The 23,639-nt window shown below is 38.8% G+C and overlaps 1 protein-coding gene across 2 annotated transcripts in view; it reads left to right on the top strand.

The window, feature by feature from the left end:
- Positions 1–23,639, top strand: part of NELL2 (neural EGFL like 2) — a 152,211-nt gene that overhangs the window by 117,655 nt on the left and 10,917 nt on the right. The window contains exon 17 of one of the 2 annotated variants that reach the window (XM_064448205.1): positions 17,453–17,593. The exons of the other annotated variant lie outside the window; for it this stretch is intronic. Within the exon in view, the coding sequence (XP_064304275.1) occupies positions 17,453–17,593 (141 nt within the window). The remainder of the gene's footprint in view (positions 1–17,452; positions 17,594–23,639) is intronic. 2 annotated transcript variants of the gene reach the window in all.

Below are 23,639 nucleotides of genomic sequence, written 5' to 3'. Positions count from 1 at the left end.
ATGTGGGTTGGGACATGGTTAATGTTGGGGTGGCATTTGTTGGCTCAAGGAGGTGGGGTACATGTGTTGAAAGATTTTCAAGTCTTACAAGGCACAGTAGTAGTTAAGCCAGTAGAGCAGCCTTCTGCAGCGTAGAGAGCTGAGACTGCCAAGGGAATCTAAAAATATTTGTGCCTTTTCAAAATACCTGACTTAATGCTTTCTTGTTTGACTGCATAATTATGAGTTCTTCAATGGGCATTATTAAATGCGATCTTAAGTTGTTTTTGAAAAGTGTTTTATTTTAGAATCCACCACAGGATGACTTTGTTAGATCTGCTTGATGTTACTGTAACACCCCTTTAATTTGATGACAGTGCTTTAAGAGTGGATTCGTTCTCCTCCTATATATGCATATCTGCTAGTGCATGTATACAAGATTACTGCATTTTTGCTGCTTGTCAGCTTTTTTTTTTCTGAGTTCCCACACTTGTGTTGTGCTTTGAGTATTCTCCTGGACCACTTTTAATTATGCATGAGATCAAATAGCAAAGTTTCTCTACTAGTGGTGTTTTGAGGTAGTTTTTGTTAACAGGTTGGCTGGAAGTGTATGGCTTTTTTATGGGTGATTGGCTGTAACTTGCATTTCCTGATAATGACCTTTCCTTGGATATCACAGGACTCATGTCCACCTGTTATTAAACAATCCATGGCAAACTGCTGAAAATAAACCTTTGAAAGGAAATGTTGAGAAAAAGTTTAACTTAGAGCTTCTACATTCATGCAGCCGTACATTATTACTAACAGTTGGCTTAATTAAAGATGTAACTGAAGTTATGAAAAAAATGGTGAGCATCAGGTATGTAAGATCACCACCCTCTCTGATCCGATCACTTATCGGAAATAGCCAAACCCAAGGAAAATATATTATTTGGCTCTTCTCTGTATTTTTTTTTCCAAGTATGGAAACCTCAAACAAAAATAACGTAAGTGTTGCGAGTACTTCATAGAGAAAGAAAAAATTTTTGATGTCACCAAAACAAATTTTTGCAACTTCGTGCTTAACCTTTGTAGTTCAAAATACAGAAATACAACTCAGAGAAGTGATTTGGGTAAATAATTGTTATAGTCCAGATCTCTTTAGACTTCTGTGCCACTTTCTGTATAAGCTGAATTATTAACATGTGTGACTGTTGCTGTTTTCGGCAAATCCAAATTAATTTGTTCATGTGCACCGGCCATAATAATAGCAGGCTTCAGATTATTGAAGACTTATTATTCCTGTTCCAAAGGAAGCTTGTGAAAGTCTTTTAATTCTGATACCCCAGTTATTAGTTAAATAAATCTACTGGTATTGGAATAGAATGCGTTGTCTAAGTAACCAGAAAGCTCGTTAACTTTGCTGATTTTGCAAAAATTACGTATTTTAGTACTTTTAGTATCACAAGAGAACTGCTTGTATTTAAGCCCTTGATCCCTGGTGTTCAGCTAAAACAACCACAATCAGCTTGTGGCCAGGTAGCTAAAACTGGCAGAGATGGCATTTGAAGCCCATAGAGCATTGAACCAAATCTGCAAGAACTGGAATTAGTTTTGGCAGAACTCTTAAAAATTCTTGGCCCGAGTCTAATGAAAACTCTGTAAGCTATGAAATTATCACAGTGAAAACTTTTGCAACAACTCAGGAATCTGCCATTTGCTCAGTTGTATTTTTACAATGAAGATTTAAATGTCGGATTGGGATTTACAACAATAATATGAAAAGGCTCAAATTTGTGGTACAAGTATGCAAGGTCCTGCACAAACCTAGAGCAATAAGAGGACCCTTCAACAGTTCCTAGTCAAACCAGGGGAAGCTGGTTCCATGCTGGAAAAAATGAGTATGACATACAAATTCCTTGAGCAGAAAGCATATTAGGGTTAATAATTTTATTCTCTGAAATCCTTAAGGGGTTGCTGGGCTTTTTAATGAAGGAGGAAACAAAAGAACGGAGCGAGAGGAAAGTGGTGGAGCGAATATGAAGGCAGCACAGGCATGGACTGTCCAGAGCAATAGCTTTAGGACGAAGGGATGCCTCCAATAGTTCATTAGTTTCCATAGCCCACCTGGCTTGCTTGGACCCCAGGGCCCTGGGAATTCAGGCTCCTGTTTTTGGGGAGGCTCCCAAGTTTGAGACTTAGAAGTTAGAGGATTCTTTCAGCAAGAAATGTTTTAATTACATTAAAGGGCTGACTTCAATTCACAGATATAGGAAAATGTTAAGTTAATCTGTAAAGCCTGGATAAAATTTTTAAAAACAAATAGTACATGAGTATGATTTGCAGTGTAAAACATCTTAATAGATCCCAGGGTACAGTAGGAATTCATCATATTCTGAAAGTCAGGCCTTTTGGAGTCACTCAAGCCTGGCATTTCCACTTCAGTAATTTTCAAAGTTCATAGGCTATTAAAAATCTTTCCCTTGGTGCAAGCAAAAAAAAAAATAAATCAAAAACCACCCAGGACAAAACTCGGAGAAGCTACATTGTGGCTTGCAAGAGGCTGTGGTGTCAGGTCCCTGTGTAACCCTGTGGCTGGGGGAGGAGGTGAGCAAGGAGAGATGCTGGAGCTGATATGCCCGGCTCATCGCTGGACTTAGCTGCACCCGCACCCTAGTCCTAGGGTGTCACTGCCATTTCTCCTCTTGGGGTCATTCCAAGTGCTCCCCATTTCCTTGGCAAGTCTGGCTTCCTGCCCTCTGGAAATTTTGGTATGTAGCATGTTGGGCTGGGAAGTTTGGCCTTTCCAGCCATAGCTCAACTGTAGATGGAGACATACAGTTCTCAGTATCCCATTTAAACTGGTTTAACTTAAACTTGTATCAGTAAATATCTAACTGTACTTTCTATTCAAAGGAGCTGAATCTCTGAAATGAAAACACATCTGAATTTCTGCATGCACCTGCATTTGATTAATATTTTCTGTAGTTTCCATTTCAGCAGAAAAAGACAGGACCCAGCTGCTAAAAATAATGATTTTGCTGAGGATGTTGAAACATCTTCCTTTATAACTTGTATCTTTGCTATTGTCCTGGTTTCAACTGGGATGGAGTTAATTTTCTTCCTAGTAGCTGGTGTAGGGCTGTGGTTTGGATTTAGCACGAGAATAATGTTGATAACGCACTGATGTTTTAGTTGTTGCTAAGTAGTGCTTACACTAAGTCAAGGACTTTTCAGCTTCCCATGCTCTGCCAGTGAGAAGGTGCACAAGAAGCCGGGCGGGGAGGGGGCACAGCCAGGACAGCTGACCCAAAGTGGCCAAAGGGATATGCCATACCATATGACGTCATGCTCAGTATATAAACTGTGGGGAGTTGGCAGGGGGACAGCCATTGTTGCTCGGGGACTGGCTGGGTGTTGGTCGGCAGGTGGTGAGCAGTTGCATCCCTTGTTTTTCCTGGGTTTTGTTTCTCTCTCTCTTTGTTGTTTTTCATTACAATTTATTTTTATTATTCCATTTTAAGTGCTTTCTTACTTTAGAAAAAGCAGATAGTAAAATGATGGAGAAATTATGGGAAGCATCCTATAACATCAACTTCTGTCTTCTTTAAACATAACAGCTAATTCTACTTTAAAAGACTGATATGTCACTGATAATTTTTTGATATATTGATACAGAATCCTAATAATGAATTTTGAAATACATAATTTGTGTTTTGCAGTCCTACGGAACTACAGTTATGCAATGTGCAACAAGCATCTTCATGTAGAATTTTTTTGGTAACTTGAGGAGTAGTTAGCAGGAAACGACTATATTTCCTTACAAAGCCATACCAGTATATCAGTCATCTGACTGAGAACACTTCTGCTCTTCTCGTGGATGCAAAATTTTTTAATGTCAAAAAATAAGGTGACTTTTGAGATTTGAACAAGCACTAGTAAGGAGTAGGCTAAAATCGACACAGTAATTTGCATGGTCAACTTAATGTGATTTTCCTGTTGCTGAGGGTGAAAGCTATTAAATTTTACCTTCTGAGCTACTCTAGGCGAATAGTGCCTAAAAGCAGTGATTCAAATGCTGAACTGTGCCCCAGTGAACCATCTAATCCATTACCTTGGTGGTGTCCCCAAGTCCCTTCAGTACTTGCAAAGTGTATCCATTTTTTTACTTTTTTTGGCTTGCCTCGATTTCAATTAAATAGTTTTTGAGAACAGTAATTCTAGGAATTTGGACCTCCACATTGCTTACATGCTTCTGCATTGTTTTGTTTGGTTAATATAGTTTTCTGATGTACTGCTTAAGGCACAACATATTGTTTCTGCTTCTGACTGGTGATTAATAGGGAGAAATATTCTCAGTAATGGAGGGTGACTGTTCCAGGAAGACAGGCCTAATTTATACTGTCAAATCTGAAATTCTAGAGAGTCTCTGAAAAATCTTGTTTGGCTGCTCTAAATCAGAGGATGCAAAATAACTTTGGAATCATATATTTTTATTCTTAGACTCCTGTGATATGCTTTACATAAAATCATGAGGTTAGGAACCATCACCTTCACAGCTTCTGTTCTGGTCAGGAGCTTTGTTCATATGATACATCTGGTGAAACATAGGAGGAAAAGAAAGAAAGCAAATTATGGCCTTGGTATTTGTGCATTTTCAGCTCCCCAAGGCTGAGCAGGGCAGGGTGGGGGGAGATTTTTTCTGTACTTCACAGCTTGAAGCTGTATGGGTATTACTGAAAAGCTGTACTGAAAGTCCTATGGAGTTCTACTGATGAAATATTTTGTCTTCCTTAGTTACAGTCTTCTGTAGTCAGCCAAAAGTATTGTATTAAAAGTATAGAGTATTACATTTTTGAACCATCTTCCAGTAATTCAATATTAGTGACTATTTTGTGTTTATTTTTTGCTGTACTCCTCATCTGATTAATTTCTAGGCAAACCTGATAAAAATAACTCTTCTCCTAACTGATCTCCTTCTCGTGCTTTTATCACACCAAAACCTTGTATTCAACTGATATAAATTGATACAGTTGTCTTGGCATACAGGGCTATGTGCTTTTAATGAGCTGCCTTTGCATATGATCCAGGCTCTCTTGTTTATTTCTATTAAGGAACAATAATAACAAGTTGTAATGAGTCACTCTAAAATGTCCATTTGTGCAGATGCTTTGCCATTGATGCTCAAGACCATTTTGGTACTCTGGCCAGTTCTAAGGAAAACAAGGACTGTGAAGCATGCTGTTGTAATGCTCACTCTTTAATGTATTTCTGAAATCAGGTCTTGGGTGAGCAGGAATCCTATTAAGTTAAGAGTCTAGCTGAAGGACCTATAACATGCAATGCATTCATAGCTTCATTCATAAATCATCCGCCTCCCCCACAACTAATTAGTATTCTAGATGAAGAGCTTCCCAGTCCAACATGTGTAAAAACAAAACAAGTTGCTAGTAATGTTTGTACCTTTACAAGTAATAGGTGTACTGTGGTTTGAAAAAAGTCAAGATAGGGTTGATTTCAAAAGAGGCTTTACCCCTGTAAGGATCCCAAGCATGATGCATTTTTCTAAGCTATTTAAATGAGTTAATGAAAAATATGTTGACTTTCATAAGTCTAAAGTCACTGCAAAGCATTTGATATATTACATATTAAGGAATGCTGAGCACTAAAGAGGCAAACACTGCAATCTTCACTCTTTAAATTGGGCTTCAGTTGTCTGTCTGCTTATGTTCATAAGAGCAAGAGCTAACACTGGCAGGCTCTAAGTAGAGGCAAAGGTTTTAACTCTCTCCTTACTGTACCTCTCTTTTAACTGACATCTTCTTTAATGTCAATGTCGCACAGTGGCAGGGAGAGAGCAGTGTGTGGAATGCATGATGCAGTAGCAGCTTTGCTCCCAGGGATTGTGGTGGCAAAGGGCATGTCCCTCATTCCCTCTAAAACAAATATGTTCAAATGAAGAGGGGAATGTTGAAGGAAGGGGGAGAATTAATCCAGATGCAAGATAAAACCTCACAAAGTATTCTATTCTGCGGGAGGAACAGCCCAGATTTGATAGGGATCTTAATCAGTTGGGAAAGCAGTAAACTACAAACCCTACATGGAGTCTGAACAATAATCTGGTAGGAATTAATTTACAAATCAAGTTGGCCGGGCTGCCATCCCACCTCTGTCCCCTTTGACTTGTCTGAGATTTCTCCATTCATTTGTATAAAGGGCGTAAAGTGGCTAAAGTTTCTTTTTCCTCCCTCAGCCCATAAGAATTTGGAAGATCCTTTCAGCAAGAACAAGAAACTCTAGCACAGAGTTTCTGCAGAAACTCTTCTCCAAGAGCCTCTGTATGAAGTTGGGTTTTTTCCCCCTGAGGAAAAAAATTACCAGATTTGAAGGTTTTTAGTCATAAATAAGCTTATGAATCTTTAGCATGTGATGTTTGCAGCCTAAGTGTAACTTTAGACTCAGAAAGGACTGTGGCTGAGAAGTGAAATAATACTGCATATTCCACAATTCTGATAAAAATCTAGCAAAGAATTAATGACTGTCATTTGAATTGTTATAATTAATAATTCCATCAGATCTCAACTACCTATGTGCTGGTAAAAGCCAAGTCTTCATATTTACTATTACAAGGAGGTTTGAATCTGAAAAAGAAAACATGATTGGCAGCCTCAGAAAGTGTAGTTAGAGAGGTGCTCAGCTAACCCCTGGAGAACAAGCCCTTCCTGCAAGGAATGCTCCATTTTAACAATGCCCCAAGTGCTAATTCAGGCTACAGAAAAATACACATATGCAGCCAGCAGATGAGTTGCAAACATGGCATGTATGATATAGATAAGCTCTTTGTAAGTGAGATTCTGAAATTCAACCTGCTGGTGTGCAAAATATCTTACTGCTCCTCCCTTTCTCCAAATATTTCCCCTGAACACATAGACTAATATGAAATTAATCACATGTGCTGGTGCTATATTCAACCACTCTTTCAAATATCCATAAAAACTAAAGATCCTTGGAGTGCAGCAGAACTGTACAGGAGACTTGTATTATTACAAAAAACACCACATGTGGTCTATGTTGTGAGATCTGTTTGAGACAAATAATGCAAGACTTAAATTACTATTGGTGACTGTCCTTGTGACCTCTCTGATCTGTCTGTGCTACCAAATAAAGCAGGCAGGGGAGTAAAGGCAGGGGTGCAGCTTTCATCTCTACAGCTCAATGATTTTCCTCTCACCTCTCCCCAGAACATGTTGGCCTCTTCTGTAGTTCCTGTTGCTCGGTGTGTTACTGTTCCCCAAACCATGCCTTGGCATCATCACACATGATACTTACCGAATCAGTGCTGTTACTTAAAATTCGTCACCCAAGGTTCTTTATGTACAAAAAAAGAGAGCTGGTAGAAGCACTTTCTCCCCATTTTATAGATGTGGAAATCAAGACGCATGGGGAAAGCTGAGTAGGCGACAAGGTTTGCACAAGGTGGCAGCGGCAAAAGTCCAGATAAGATATTGGTCATCTAATTTCTGCTCCCCTTCTTCCTCTGTTTAAATACATCAATATCTGAGAGAAGACATGGTGGGGTTTATATCATAGTTTTTTTCCTATTGGGAAGCGCAGCCAGTTCATAAAACCTAAGAAAACACTTTTCCTTTCAAAAATGACATATTCTAAAATTGTTAGCTCATTAAATTGCAGAAAAAGGTTTAAAAGTTGTCTATGAGAGTAAGCAAATGAGATCTGCAGCAAGCCAAGAGGAAAGCTGGCATTCTGCAGATGAGATGCTTTTTGCTTGGCGGCAGTGTCTGGAAGGGAGGTCACCATAATCCCTGTTATCACCTGAATTTTTCTGAGATATGAAAAAGTCAAAAATAAGCAGTGAGACAAGGACTGGTGACTTCAGAAGCTTGGAAAGTTTTACTTTGCTTTACATTTTTACTTATATTTATTCACTTGTAAAAGTAAATATTTTACATAAATTAAGCAAAAAATGCCTATATTGAGTTTGGTGAGCATTCTGGATTTAGGCATGAACCCTACTTACCTCATCCTTTCTGTTTTGTAGCTTAAAATGCTTTACTCCTTCATCTTCTGTGTCTTTTTCTCCCTTCTTTTTCCTTGCCTGACACAGTTTTGTGGGTGCGTGTTGTTTCTTTCCTCCCTCAGAGTCCTTGTCAGTTTTAAATAACACAAGATATTTTTCTCTGCTGAAGAGCCAAATACTAGTACTTATCTTTTTCTCTCAATATTTTCTTTAGCTTGTTGCAACACTACAATCCTATATGTAGCAGCTTTTAAAAAAAAAAAAAAAAGAGAGAGAAAGCAGGGAAGGAGAGTGCTACAAAAGAGCTTTGAGAAGATGGGATTATTTGTTAGTTATTAAAAACATCAAAATGCATCCACTATTTAGCTATTATTTGCTATGGGAAATAACCTCCTTTACTAAACATGAAAATTAAAATTTCAGTTAGGTTCATAAAATACAGTGGGCTATAAATAGAACGTGAATAGTGCAGCTGGGCAGCATTATAATAGAATTTCCTTCTGTTATATAAGGGAGATAGGGATGACCTTCATCACTCACTGTAAGCTCTCTCTTTTATGAATTACGAGCCGTTCAACTATTAGTGAAATTAAAATCTATAACACTGCAAATCATTGCCCCATATCCCTGTGGAGTCCTTCCTCTTGCTGTCAACATGAGGGAGTCTGCAGCTTCTGTAGATATATGCCAATGATATGTTTATAGCCCAAACAAAGGAATAGTGCAGTTTGTTCCTTTACTGTGCTTCAGCAATTTTGTACAATCTCTACATGATTTTACACTTCAGGAGCAGCAACGTGAATTAATGGTCACTGGTGTGTGGATGGAGAGTCATGGTAACAAGTCACTGGTAAGAAAACGTAGGCAAGAATCTTTTAAACTTAAGCACATGTATAATATGTGTGGTACCCTGACCAAAGAATATAAGACTATAGCAGAAGACCGAGTTCAAATCAGGGTGTCAAATCAATTCCTAGCTGAAACTTTGTTTGAGTTGCCTTGTGGGTTCTTCTCTTCTCCTTAAATACCCTCTGAACTGAATCATTGGAAATTTACTGTAATTCATACCAGAGCTGATCTGAAACAACTCTTTGCAAAGATTAACCCAAACTGAGCTGAGAATGTGCTGGTTGCATCCTTGCTTCAAATATGTAAAAGCAGTAACTCATGGTTATAACTGACTTGACTCCCCACTGGAGCAAACTCAAGACCTTTCGTCAGTATACTTTGCAAGTAAAGCTTCCTTCCCACCTGTTAGAGAAGAGATGACAGCTGGCCAAACTAGCTCCTCTGTTTTCAGACAAATTAATTATCTTTTGCCTAGGAGCTGTCTACTGTTACCCAACAACTGACACATTTAGTGATAGCACCAGGGTGTTAGTCCTACTTCTAACGTGCAAATGGAGCTACGTAACTTTTAAACACTAGTTGGTGTCTAAAATGGGTTTGTCAGTGTATTTCAAGGTATAAAAGTGCTTTTGCTATCTTGAAGAAAATAATCACCTTTCTTTTTCAAGAGAGGGCTAATGAGGAAACAGAAGCATGTGTTACAGTTAAGATGAGGTGCTGTACTGAGAATAATGGACGAAGTGAAAGCAAAACCACATCTTTGTCAACAACTAGAAATAGAGGCCCAATACCTCTCTATTAGTCTTTCTAATGGGGATTGTCACAATCAGTTTTACAGAATCTTGTTGAAAAAGATATTCTTTTCTTTTACACGATTCATGGATGCACCTAGTTCATCATGGCTAATTAGGAACACCTAATTATAAATTATCATCTTCAGTTGTTACAAATATCACATCCTTTGATGATATTGGGTGTGTAATGAGACTGTCTTAGTTTCAGTTATCAGTGGGGTCTCTGATTGATCAATTTTTGACAACAAAGAATTGTTAACAGGGCTGCATGGTGAAGCAGTCAGTGGAAAATTCCCCTTCATAGTGTTTCTATCTAATTTTGGAGCGCCGCCACTGCCACACATGAAATAACAACACGATTGAATTTCTTTTTGCTGGCATTTAGCAGGACCTATGGGAGTGTGCAGAAATCAATGGGGGATCAGGAGTCTGGAAAATTACATACTTGAAGAATTAATGAACTATAATTCCATATTACATCCTCAATCACATTTTGCTTCCTTTTCATTAATGGAACTAAATTAGTTTTCCATGGACAGGGTACTTTAAAAAAATGCAATCATGCTCTTGCTAGCATTAAAAAGAAAAAAAAAAAAGACCTGTTTTAACAATAGTTATTTTTTCATGCAACCTGACAGTTTGAAATTTTTAGTGAAGAACATGTCTGCAACACTGACGCAACCTGTTGAAGCAATTTTTAACATGACAATTATAGCCTCAGCTAGTTTCCTTCCTTTTGAGCCAGATTACGGTTTTAAGGTGATTCAGCCAGAATTTCCACTAGATCTGGGAGGTGTAGAGATAGAAGGAGCAACTCCAAAGGCGTTCAAAATGCATTTTTTCCAACACAGGCCTAATTCACTATCCAGGGGAGCAGGGAAAGGAAAGGCCATGGTCTCCACTCTTCTCTGAAGGCTGTGTCTGAGATAACTGATGTTTCTAAAGCTGTTAGTGAAAATCCTTTTGCTCATGGAACTATGTTATGCTAGATAAAATTGTGGGTGACTCCTCTTTGCTGTGCCCCGCAGGCCAGCTGTAATCTGGCCCTTCATGATTTAAACTTGTAACTGAATGAAATGTTGGGATGCAAATGCAGTTAAAATCAAGAATATTCTATGATTTAGTGGGACTTTGATATAAGAACCCATCCACTGAAAAGCATGTCCTGGTACTCGCAATATGACATCTTCAGCTACTGGAAGCTGAAGAAATTCAGAGTGAGATTGTAAACAAAATCAGACCCTAAGACTTTTATTGACCAAGGAAGAAAGTTCCTTTTGGAATCAGCAGCAGTGTTAGAAAAAAAGGAGCTGGTCAGACTTTACAAAACAGATTTAAAAGACATTCCAAACAACTTTGGTTTTCTGGCATAACTGATATCTTCTTGGTTTATTTCAGCATCAAGCTTCTCTATTCTTGGGGTTTTTTTATTAATCTATATGATATTTGTATGCATATGGTATATGGGAATGTAGTGGGGTGGAAATCCCAAAAGCTGATATTTTGTTTTAATGACAGGATAGCTCCAGTATATTGAACTAGTTTCAGGCTCTCATATTTCTCCAGTGGGACCTGTTTTTTGAATAAGATCTCAAATGAAAGGTCTGATTGAACAGCAGAGTCTTCTCAAGTATCATCATATTAGAAATCTGCTGTCACATGAAAACCAACACAAACACTCTTCTCTTCTTAAATGTGAGAGATGGGACTCTAGAACTTGCAGCAGAGATAATGAACCCTTTTCGAAGCTACTCCACAAAATTGAGTTTTGACAGCAGATACGTTATGCAGTACAGTGAACTTTCATTTTGTCCTACTGAATAAGGCTTTTCCCCTCTTGCATATGTATTTACTAAATTCAGATAACCCAGACATCATCTTAATACTACTGGACATTTTGTTACCTGAACCTAAGACTGAATAGTTGGACATGGTCTTTTATATCCAAGCCAGGCACAACATCCTTGAAAATGTATTGACATACGCAAAGACATGCCAGACTCTGACTGTTCCAGATGTATCCATGAAAAGAAACATTGAAGATTTTTCTTTTCAAACAGCTTCATAGTCCCCTGAACTACTTCTTCAGTGATCTGTTTCTGAAATAATTTTTTCTTCTGGTGTTTGCACTTTATTTGTAACATATATGGGGCTGGGATGTGTACGGCTCTGGAGGTTAGCATTAGGCTGGAAAGGTTGTTGCCTTTGAAATGAGATCTCAAATTTAGCCTAAGTCAGTAGTGGCTGAACATTATGGAAGTTGCTGGCTGGTCATTAATCTTAATAAATATATCCAGTGATAATAAGCCAATTAGCACTGCGTCAGATTATTGCAATTGGGAGTCTCTATTAATTGGCATTCTTAGCTAAGTGCCATGTAGTACACTGTCCCAGAAAAACTTCCAGGATGGAAATAGCAAAAATCTAAGTATTCACAGCTGCCAATCTGTTGTGTTGCCTTCTTGACGGGAGAGAGCTACTGGGGCTTTGGTTTGTATTGACCTGGATAAAGCAGTTTATGAAAGAAAGGCTTTTTGGACTAAGTTGTGCTCTGTGCATCTGCAACTTTGTGCTTGATGGTGGCATACAGTCTTTTCTGAGAGGAGGATTTGATGATTAATATTTCAGTCTTGAAGTGAGTAATACAAAATGGTATAAACCCCCCCAACTTTTCCCCCATGCCATGGTTCTTTATTGAGTGCAGCTTGACCACATTAGAGAGCTTGGTCCTATTGCTGGATGAAAGAGCACTGCTGTCTTTCAAATTGGCAATTTTATACCACTTTCGGTCTTCAAAAGCTCTTATTATACAGAAATTCTCTAATAATATTCATCAGACAGCTAGCTTTCCTTTTTTCGTAGTGTACCAGTGGATAATTTGCTAATGATCTTATTTTACTCTTCAGGGAGCAGAATTTTCTCAGTCTCCCCAAGAGCAAGGGGTGTAATAGCTGAAACTGTTACCACAGTTCAGGAAATGAGTGATTCTGAAGTATAAAGAAGGTGATTTGGAAGAGCAAGTTTTTTTCATGTCAAGGGGAGCTAGGTGTATAAAGTACTTACTTTCAAAATGCCTGTGACTCTGTCTATTTCATTAGAGTGGGGCTTCAGTTAGCAAGAAAGAAAAAAAGAAGGTTTTCCAGTTGAAAAATGGGTAACAAAATATGGAAATAACCAGGCTGACTGATTTCAGTTTAAGAAAAACACACCGAGTATTTGAAAACCAAATCATGTGCAACACAAGTGTGTAATAATCAGTTATCCTGCTTTGTGGCATAGGTTACGTACAGTATTACCACATGTGCATCCATGAATTACAGGGTAGAGAGAGTCTTCGTGTTCCTGGTGTTTTGTGGGCTCATCTGTCTCACAGGTGTGTGCTCTCCAGCCTCAGTGTTTCAAGAGCCGAAATTGCAAATCTTGTGCCATGCAAATGCCATAGGGTGGAAGCACAGTTAGAGCAGGCAGAGCTGAAGTGCTACGATACAGCCGTGTGGCTGCCATCCAGCTGGGCTGAAGGTTACTTTGGCGACTGTCTCGGTATTATTTTCTGTTCTGAACCTGGCCTCTTGTATCAGTGGGGTGGCAGATTTGGTATGTGCGATTGTGCTGTTTATTTGAAAAGGAAAGATTAAAATAGAGAAAATGCCACTTCCATGATAGATGATAGTCAATGGGAGTTCTGCCATAAATTGGAACAGGGCCAGGATTAGGCTATTTGCTCTGGACCATAACACATATAAGACCCTATTCTAATTCCTGGATGGGGACGCTTTCCTTTTTTCCCTTTTTTTTTTTTTCTTTTCTTTTCTTTCTCCTTCTCCCCCCACTTTGCCTCAGCTTCTAATAGCCAGTTAAAGAGCAGAAATTGCATACTCAGATTAAGACGTGTTTTGTCTATTTGCTTACAAGTGTCGTCACCTACTATTGAAAAAAATACATCCCTCCTTTCCTTGTACTTAAACATTTCAATGTTTTTCATAAGTGAAAATATAAAGCCTTTCAGTAACTTCCTTCTATAGAAGAATATTTCATTTTTTGTGCCTTCCTAATACAGCATCAAACAGGACTTCATTAGTGCTGTTAATGTTCCATATAGCCCACTGATACACCATAGCCACTGGCCAAGCAAAACTTCAATCAGTTTTTCTTCTCTTGTCAGCTCACACCTCTGACTGAGCAGCTGCAAGATGATTCATCGGAGAATGTTTCACCATAGGACAGAGAAAAATTATTTCTGGCTGCTTTTCCCATACTAATAGGATAATTTCAGTTGTAGATACTTTTGCAGAGCTTCCTGAGCCATGCTCTGCCCATATGAAAATAGAAATCCTTTTATCCAAATGTCAAGAGAATTTTCCATGAAATCAGCGCTTTGGTTCGGTAAAACAGATTCTGCTCCGTTTTCTTGTTTAACAAAGCTGTGACAGTTATATTTTGTCCCATTGCAGACCACATCTGTACTAGAATTAATGATCAGCATTATCTGGGAGATTTAGAACAAAATTCTGTGCATAAGGAACATCATCTGAAACTCACTGGCACGTGCTGTAAAACATTGTTTCCCTAAAATGTTAGTGGTGAGGAGAATTATCTTGGACTTCTTTTGTTTGCTGCAAAATCACGTAAGGAGTAACGGATTCTTCAGCACTGGTGCAGCAATGGTGTTCCAATGCAATGGTTTCAGGCAAACAATCTGGTCAAGAATAGGACATTTCATAAAGATCAACAGTGTCTCCTGTCCACGCTTTTTATGATAGGCTTTCTTGTATAACTCTACTTGACTTTGCATGCAGCTGTAACAAAACCAGAGGAATATATTTCTTTGTTTATTGGCATCTGTAAAAGCATTTTATCCCAAGTAATATTTCTTGTGATATAGGTTTGTCAGCTAGTTTGCAAATAAATACAGAAAAGCTGCTTTTGTTGTCAGTTTACCAATACTGACGTGACATTCAAGGCTTGTTTTTCCTGAATAATCAGTAGGTGAATTCATCAGAATGCGCTCAGCCTGTGCCTGCAATACTGTGCTTATAATTATAAGGCTTACAGATTCACAAATAAATTGTTCTGAAGAGAGGAACACAGGCTTTCTTTAATTCATATCTGTTACTTTGACCTATATAACACGCTTTTCTCCACCTCATCACCAATAAATACATTCTACTTTTCCAAAGAAGTAATATATGGCATCCAGTGTCTTAATTCATGTTATTAAGTAACACATATGAAGATTCATACTGAGTCTGAACAACAGCTTTTCTCTTTCAGCCTCTGAATTTCCATGCTTCATTGATTCTCTAGGGCTTGTAGCTTTGGCCAAGCCCAACAAGTTATCTTGACTGACCAGGTGATCCCAAGTGTTTAGCACGGTCACTTAGATTCTGTTCTGCCAGGCAAGCTGTCTCCCAGGTGGCATATTCCCCCATGGTAAGGGAACTTCTAGATTGTAGTCCTTTCTTCTTTTCCTTTCCTTTTCCTTAAGTAATCTGCGGGTATGTGAGAGAATAGCAGTAGATAAGGCACAGACCGCAAACCAACCTTTTCTCACTACAGTAACATAATTTTCATTGATCTTCCTCTGATCTCTCAAACACCTCTGAGGTCTCACTGGCTCCTGGCTGCTCACAAGAAAAAGGCCAGAGTTTATACTGATTTAGAGAGAGTCACACTGAACAGTGGAAGGTTGTAAAGGTTTGGCATTTCTCAGTCCTGCAGCAGGACTACTTAGATGATTATCCTGGAATTGATAGTGGAGTTGAAAATTCTTTGTTTTAAACCAGTAGAGACTTATGACTTAATTTCTGCTACACAAAGCAGCAAAACATATACTTGGTGCAGTATTCCTGCAGGATTACTGGTAATTTTCATCGTCATAAATACTGGTAATGTACACCAGGTGTGACCAGAGAGACTGTTGATAGAAAATCAGACTGAGATGTAATAATGAACATTTCTAATGAAATTTTATCAAGAATCTGTAAAGCTTTTAAAAACCAATACACTCCTGATATGGTAGTACATTTATTTCAAAGAGATTTCAAAGAGATGTTATTTGGCATGTAAATAAAATACCCAGAGCACATCCCACCTACACCCTGGCAAATATAAGGAAAATGCAACTCAAAGGCAAATGTGGGTGACAGAGCGATACCTTAGAGTTTATGCAGGTGTCTCCCACGTACTTAATAATTTTCTTACTTTCAAAGAGTTTTTGATGGATAAGGAAGCCTTGAGTTTTTTTAAAGTTTGTGTTTGAATAGATTTCATAAGAGACTAGAGTGAATATATATTTATTTATGCACATATTAGTATTCTCAGAAATATGATTTGTTACCTTATTGCAGCTCACAACCGATTTTCTTAGCCAGTTTTCACTTTCTCCTATGAAAATAACAGATGACATAAATGGGAGTGAACAGGGACTGTGGGCAGAATTTTGACATATTTTACATATTTCTCAGTGGTCACATCACACCTCTTCTTCATATCCACATCTGGGAGGATACCAGACCGATCACCGAGGTACTTTTAAGAGTTTGAGTCTTAATTTGTTATTTTAGTTTCACCAGAATGGCCAGTACATTAAGGGTTTATTCATTATTCAAACTCATGGCAGAGGGCGAGGAGGTTAGAGCTTTTTGTTTATGAAGGAAGTTTGCGTGTGTTGCGTCTCCCTCTGTGGCAGTTCCATAGGCGCCTCTTGATCAACTTGCTGCTCAGATAGATATGCTACCCCTGGTATAAAACACAGTGATAATGCGATGAATCTGATAAGGAAGGACACATCTTTATCCCTGTTTGACTCCATACTCCTGATATTCCCTAACTATTAACAACACTTAACCCTGGGACCTATTCCTTATTACAGCTTGCTGCATGACTGAACGCACTGGAAATTAACGTGTCACAAAGTTCTCTGCATCTTTGCCCACTCCATGAGTTCAGGCGTCTGCAGGACATGCTTTGGTGGATTGTGGATCTAGCAAGTGCATCCAGAAATCCGTTCCTTGGCAAGTTGTTACTGTCAAGTTTAGTCAGTGGAAGTTGTTCTTTTAAGAAACACACATCCCAAAGGAATTATCAGGAGGAGGAGACTGTGTTGGATTTCATCTTTAGGGTCTAAACATTTGTTTGGAGTCCCAGCTGTTCTTTTTGATGGGGAGAGAGGAGGCTGCAGTTAGTTATGCTGATAATAGAATTATCTTATTATCTTATACATGCTAACTAATGTTAACAGTAGTTATGCTGTTAATGAGAAATTAACATTAAGCTAATCTTAAACGACATTAAGATTAACTTAATGTTAGTTGAGTTAACAGGAACTCCGCGAGATAGAGAAGCCCTACTAGCATAAAGTCAGTGTCACCAAGAGCATAAGCAAGGACCGGAGTGAGTTTTTAATATTTTGGCACGCCCCTGGAAACAATCTTTTATCAGGCAGCCTGCACTACTCAAAGGGTTAACATCTTATTATTTGAACTGGGATCCTGTTCCTTTCTTCAAACTGTGGCAATTTACACAGATGTCAGATTACCTATCATGTATTGTGGCAAAATGAGTTGCTGATATGTAAACAGGAAATTGGGATTAGCAGAACCTCCACTGTTAGCAGGGCCAATGCCATTAGCAAAAGTCCTTTTATGGAAATGATTCAAAACTTTTTCTCTGGATAAATCTGGAAATTCAAGTGTCGGTGATCAAAATACTTCCGTGAAACCCAGAAATACCAGAGACCTTATTCTTATATGAGATGAATATAACAATTTCCTCTGTGTGAATTTTTGCCTTTTTTGTTGTTCTTACTAAACAGACATTGATGAATGCTCAGACGGCTTTGTTCAGTGCGACAGCCGTGCTAACTGCGTTAACCTGCCTGGTTGGTACCACTGCGAATGTAGAGATGGCTACCATGACAATGGAATGTTTTCACCAAGTGGAGAATCTTGTGAAGGTCAGTATCTAAAAAAAGGTGGGGTAGTGTTATGACTTGCATTACAGTAATGTCTAGTATCTTTGTATTGGTCAAGTATTGTCTTGGACACTGTACCAATGAAAGTTAAACCTTGACCCAAAGCAATTTTAGTCTAAATAAGTATCGTAAACTAAAGGCAAAAGAAAATAAAGTATGACTATTTCTAACATATGGGTGGAGCATTAGTGGCCATTTCTATGATTTGCAAAGATAATATGTGAAGTGCAGGCATGGTGCTTAAAACACAGTTTCTCTGGCCCCACGTCTGCTTCTATGCATGGTCCTTGCAAAAGCAATTTCCCGTGGGCTGACAGCATGCACTATAATCTGTCACTCCACGGTAACCTGTTTATATGTCAGATTCTTTATATGTAGAAATGGGCCTCAATCCAGACCTGTTTCTCCACTTCATTCCTCGTACACTGTAATAGTTTTTGATGAAAATATTTTCCATGGCAAAGAATGATTATGCAGCCCTGACACCCTTACCCATACCTGGGTTAATACTGTGGTGCTTCTCCTGTGCATAGGCTAGCTGCTTGTAGAAAGTTGCAATCTGAAGAACAACCTTACAAACTGGGAAGATCAGTGGACTTAGGGCTGTGGCAAGGGGCAGGGGACAAGAGGTTGACAGGGGGGACAAGGAGATGGGAAGGTTTTATTTTTTAATGAATGATGTTAGAGAGAACAGCAGGTTAGTAAGAACACAGTTATTTTCAGATGCAGATCTCTTAGTATGGAATGTTACTCATCTCTTAAGATATTGCATGCTGCTGCTCTTATTTAAGAGAACAAAACAGTCTGTTTTGCCATGGACTACTTAGGACAAAATTAGGAGTCATCTTCCCTTCTGCCTCTGAGTCCTGAAATATTCAGTGCTCACACAGTGTAAGCTTTCCTACCTTGCTGTTTAAACTCACATTTGTGGGCTGCATCGGTCCCAAAGGGAAACAACTGGATTAATTTCACTAAGGCAGACACACAGACAGTTCTGCAGAAGGGAGAATGACCTTTCTGATATCCCCATCATCAAGCCTGTATTCCCAGGAGGAATCAGCAATTTGAGTCAGCCACTGCTTTCATAAGTTGAGCCTTCTTTGTCAAGAACTAACCAAATGTCAGTGTTAGCTGGCCAAGTGTTGGGACAAGAAGGTGCAAAGGAGAAGTTGTGATCCTTCTGATTATAACGTTGCCTCTCTGTCACTCACAGCACAGGTAATACTCCAGCCAGGCATTTATAGAAATATTCTCAATACCTCAAGTTTTATCTTCAGTATCAATATAACATGTGTCTCATGGGTTGAAGATAGTGGTTTGCCACGTGCTATCTCAAGAGGTAAAAGTGATACAAAGTGACTCTGTTAAGATGTGTGCAAACAAGCAGCAATTAAGCAGCAATTTCCAAGCAAATGAAAAGCCAAGGAAAAATATGGGGATTGCTACATGTATGCAGAAGTGGCAATTATTAGAATGTTGTGACCTTTTCTACAAAGCACCAGCAGCTCTTTATTAAACATACACAGAGGATAACAAGTAATTAGAATCAAATCACAGATGCCAGGAAACTATCTTCATTGCTGATAACCCTAGTCAACAGCAGCAGGAACACTTTCAGTTTGATTGATTGAAGCTCCAAATTTTGGAATACATAGCAACCTGAGATGAGGATGGGGATTAGATATTTTATCAGTCTTACTACATCACTTTTTATTGGATAGAAACCTGTGGCATTGTGTCTCAGACAGAAGATAAAACTTGAAAAAGGTATGAAGAGGCAGCCTAAAATCCATTGCAGTATGGAAGGTTAAACTTCCATAGCGGAGCGCAGTACTGCAAAAGCAATTCGTTTCTCTGCTGTCAGATCTTTCCACTGCGAGAGATTCCCCTACTGGTTTTAAAGACATAAGAAAATGGATTTCTTTTGTCACTTCTTCAGTATCCCCTAGTTAGAGGTGATTAGATGGAGCTGTTGGTGGATGGTCTTTTAGATGCTGACTGTAATAAGGAAACAGCTTCCAGGCTATACTAATCTTAGATTTCAAATCTCAGTTCTCCACTTCCACCCTGCAGCTGTATGGGATGCATCTGGGGCCAGTATCCTCTGAACCTTTCTCGCTTGTGCAAGTGCTACAGCTTGCAGAACTGTAGAAGGAACAGTGCTGAGTTACACTGAAGAGAAAGTGGGCCTGCCTTGGTTTCTTTCTTGGGGGAACAAAGAATTTAAACCTCACGGGGATTAGGGAATGATTAGGAAATATTCTTTGAGGGCTTGTCCATTTTGCTTTCTAAGAGGACTAAATCAAAGTAGTATTTATATGGAGTGCCTAATACGCTTGTCTTTGGCTCATCTTTTGCAAGTTTTAGTTGCTTTGAGGGAAGTTCCCTCTTTCAGTGGAGAAAACCTTTAAAGGCAAAGGAAGTGTGGGTTCAAATCTTCTGTTCTTGTTTGTTCTATATGGTCTGCCTCCAATCTGTGTCTGTGTCACCTGGACGTGTGCTGATAGTACTACAGAAAGCATTTCTGTGATCAGTGTTAGCTGGAAACTTGTTTCCTTCAACAAATGTTCCCATTTTAAAGACTCAGGTGGGAACACCTCCGTTAAGATCACAGTTGAGGAACATTTCCTTAAGAACCTTATTTTAACAGAATACCAAAACTGCACCTACCCCTTTTGCAGGAAATAGTCCCGTTAGGATATCGTACTAAAAATTCCTAGCTAGAGGTGGACTCAGTAGCATTAGACTTTGTCAGTGCTTGATAATGAAATAATAGTTGCTGAATTGCCTGTTTTATACATGTATTGACCTTGGCTACTGCTGCTTCTTTGGCACGACTGAGAATATTGAGTATTTTGACTAATGTACTTGAACACTGAAATTCATAATCCCATTTCATTGTATCTACAGGCAATGAAAGACCTAGAGATTCCTTTGCTATTAGTTTTGCTTCACATTATACTCCTGGGTAGACCTGCGGTCTCTATAACAATTACCGAAAGAAATTATGGGAAATGCAGCTGTAGGGCTTCAGAAGCAGCACTTGCTGCTTTTCCCTTGGAAATAGAATTATGTTATGCATCATCTTATTTCCAGAAAAGTGACAGAAGATCAGCCACTTGGTCTTTGAGAACTGCATCGGTTTGGGAAGTCTTAAATTCTATATATATGTAAATATAGCATTCATCATGGTTCCTCTTTGCCTCCATAAAGCTTCTCTTTATAGTTTCTTTACACAGCCTTATTGGTGCTCTGAAGGTTGTCTCTCATTTGCCATTTCATAAAAGAGAGCTAGACTAAGATAGTAATTATTGCAGCCGCAAGCTTCATTGCATTAAGAAACTGGAACCACTGAGGGCAAGATCCTAAAATAAGAACATTCAGGCCCAGTTAATATTTGCTCTGCAGTTCTGCGTAAGATACCAGTTCCTTTGAATGTCCCCTGCAATGTCTAAAAGCTTCCGAAATCAGTTGAGAAAGGAGCTGTATTGGTTTGTACCAGAACAGTACGGGTTATACCACATCAGGTGTTGGACATTTTGCATACTTCCACATCCAAAGAATAGCTCACTGAACTAATGCAGCCCCTTAGGACTTACCAAGAGTATCTGGCAGGTACCAGCTGTTGTTGATACAGAATATGAGATCCACATACCTTCACTCTCAGCAGGTACCACATTCTTTAAATAAAACAGGTGCAAATGAAAGGATTAGAAATCATCAATCCAGAATGCCCAATTCAAAAAAGATCTTTTTGGTCCAAGGGTCTATTTGTACGTGTAGGTTCTGAGATGTTATTATGTTCTTCTGCCACCTGCTCGCAGAGGTAGAATGACTTCCTTCTCTGATAGAGCAGGCTGCCTGGCAAGACAGAGGGCTGGGGCTCTACTTGAACAATATTTTCCACAATCCAGGATAGTGAGGGGTGGAGGCATATTACAAGCCTCAGGATGCTCCCCAACCTTATTGAATGAACAAAGTCCAAAATGGTCACTTCAGCATCCGTGTCGCTGGATCTGGAATACAGAGGAATTGCTGACTGTCAGGATGTCTGAATTTATCTCACAGTACATCCCGTATTTTAACTAGTACATGAAATTTCTTGTAGTTGAAAAACTGCTGTCAGTTCGGAGTCCCACACTTAGATCTTTCTACAGTGCTGGTAATGTTTAACAGAAGCTTTGTTATTGACAGCACTTAAGGAGACAGGAAATAAAGAATCACTATTCTTCAGTAGGAAATCTTACTAGCACTCACAAAGCCCCATCGAAATCCTTTTGCTTTTATTCATGATCATAAAAGGTCAACAAATAAAACCATAAAGTGACCTTTTTACCATCCATCCCAAACAGAGCTATAGGCATTAAGGCTTTTTTACTGACTTGGGGGAATGCAACTTAAACATCACCAGACAGAAGGCAGATATGGAGACGGATTAGTATTTAAGTATTCTGGAGCGTGGGCAGAGTACAAAATTGTCAGAGTTTCTCATCTTTTATAAGAGGACTAATAAAACAGAAACTCAACCACTACATTTTATAAGACAGTAATTTGAACACATTTACTGTATCAGGAAACAGTATTCCTGCGAAGTTGGTGTTACTGGCATCTCAAGTAACTCTTCATCTTCCACATCTGCTAAGCACTCTGACAGCTGGCTTGCATGAAGTCACAAATAAATTATTTACAATTCACTTGCTCTTTGAAGAATGATTACATCAGTCAATAGATTTACTTAGGACAAAGAAGAACAGAAACCAAACTTTCTGCTGCGAAGATCTTGGGCTCCCTATCAAATGCGCTCCTTCCTGTTTTGCCTTAAGCAAAAAGTATTCAGGTATCCTCATGTTGTCATCTTGCTGAGCTGATGCTATGCCTCAGAGCTTAGGTAACTGGGAAAATTCAGTTGCTTCAGAGCAAAGGAACTGTCCGCCCTCCCAACCCATCTCTTCCAACAGCATATTTCTCAGCGATACCAATGTTCATCTTTACGTAGATGACACTCTAACTGATATCAGAATGATTCTGGTAGGAAACCATGTTGGAGGGAGACCTCTTGGAGCTTTATGTGAACGTCCTGCACATAAGTCTGGATAGCTCATCAGAGGAGGGAAAGCTTTCCATAAGCTATATCAGAATGCGTCTCTGAGCCCTTTGTCACTCCCTAGCAAGGTGTGCACAGGCTATTTTCTAATTGTGCCTCGTTTATGTTCCTCATGGATTTGCTGCAAGTTTTCTCATCTGTCATTATCAATACTGTATTTGTGGGTTTTTTGTGCAAAATATTATTGAGCTGTTATTATTTAGAGTTACCCACAATTGCTCCAAGATCTCTTTCCAGAATAGATCTAAAAGACTGATTTGATTTTTGAATAGGTATGTCCCCATACACCTTACAATTGAATCTCAACTGACATTATTATTTACTTAGTCAATATCATTATATACTTCTATATTTCACTGTCAGTTGTTTTCATAGAACCATAGAATGTATGATTCTATGATTTATTCCTGCCTTTTATTACTTCCTAATGAATGTCCTATTAATCTGTAAGTCAATGACCTCTTTTATTCCATGTCATAGTTCCTTTAAGAGTGTATTATGCAAACGAGCTCATCAAATTTTCAAATAAAAATAGCGCACTATATGGAATGTATCCCCCCCCCCTTTAAAGTCTTTTTCATTAATATAGTATACATTTACCCTGAGTCTATAATATAGTATCTTTTAAACAATCTTCTTTCTATCTGAAAACATTTTATCCTTTTGGCTGCTAGCTTTAATTCATCTTTAAAACTTCATCATTTTAACATAATTCCCCCTTTGTAAATAAAAGCACTATCACAGAGATATTTTGCAGCCTTTTAAATTCCTTTAAGGATGTTGAACTTACGTACATTGTGGTCACTGTTGGTAACCAATACAGAGTAGATGCTCAGTAGAGACATTTTGAATCAGAGCCTGCACACTGCTCAGGGCCAAGTCAAATGGTGCTTTGTCCCTTTGGGATTCTTTGACTATCTGTTC

The sequence above is a fragment of the Phalacrocorax carbo genome, chromosome 1 (assembly GCF_963921805.1).
Source record: "Phalacrocorax carbo chromosome 1, bPhaCar2.1, whole genome shotgun sequence".
NCBI lineage: Eukaryota > Metazoa > Chordata > Aves > Suliformes > Phalacrocoracidae > Phalacrocorax > Phalacrocorax carbo.
This window is presented reverse-complemented; position numbering and strand designations above follow the sequence as displayed.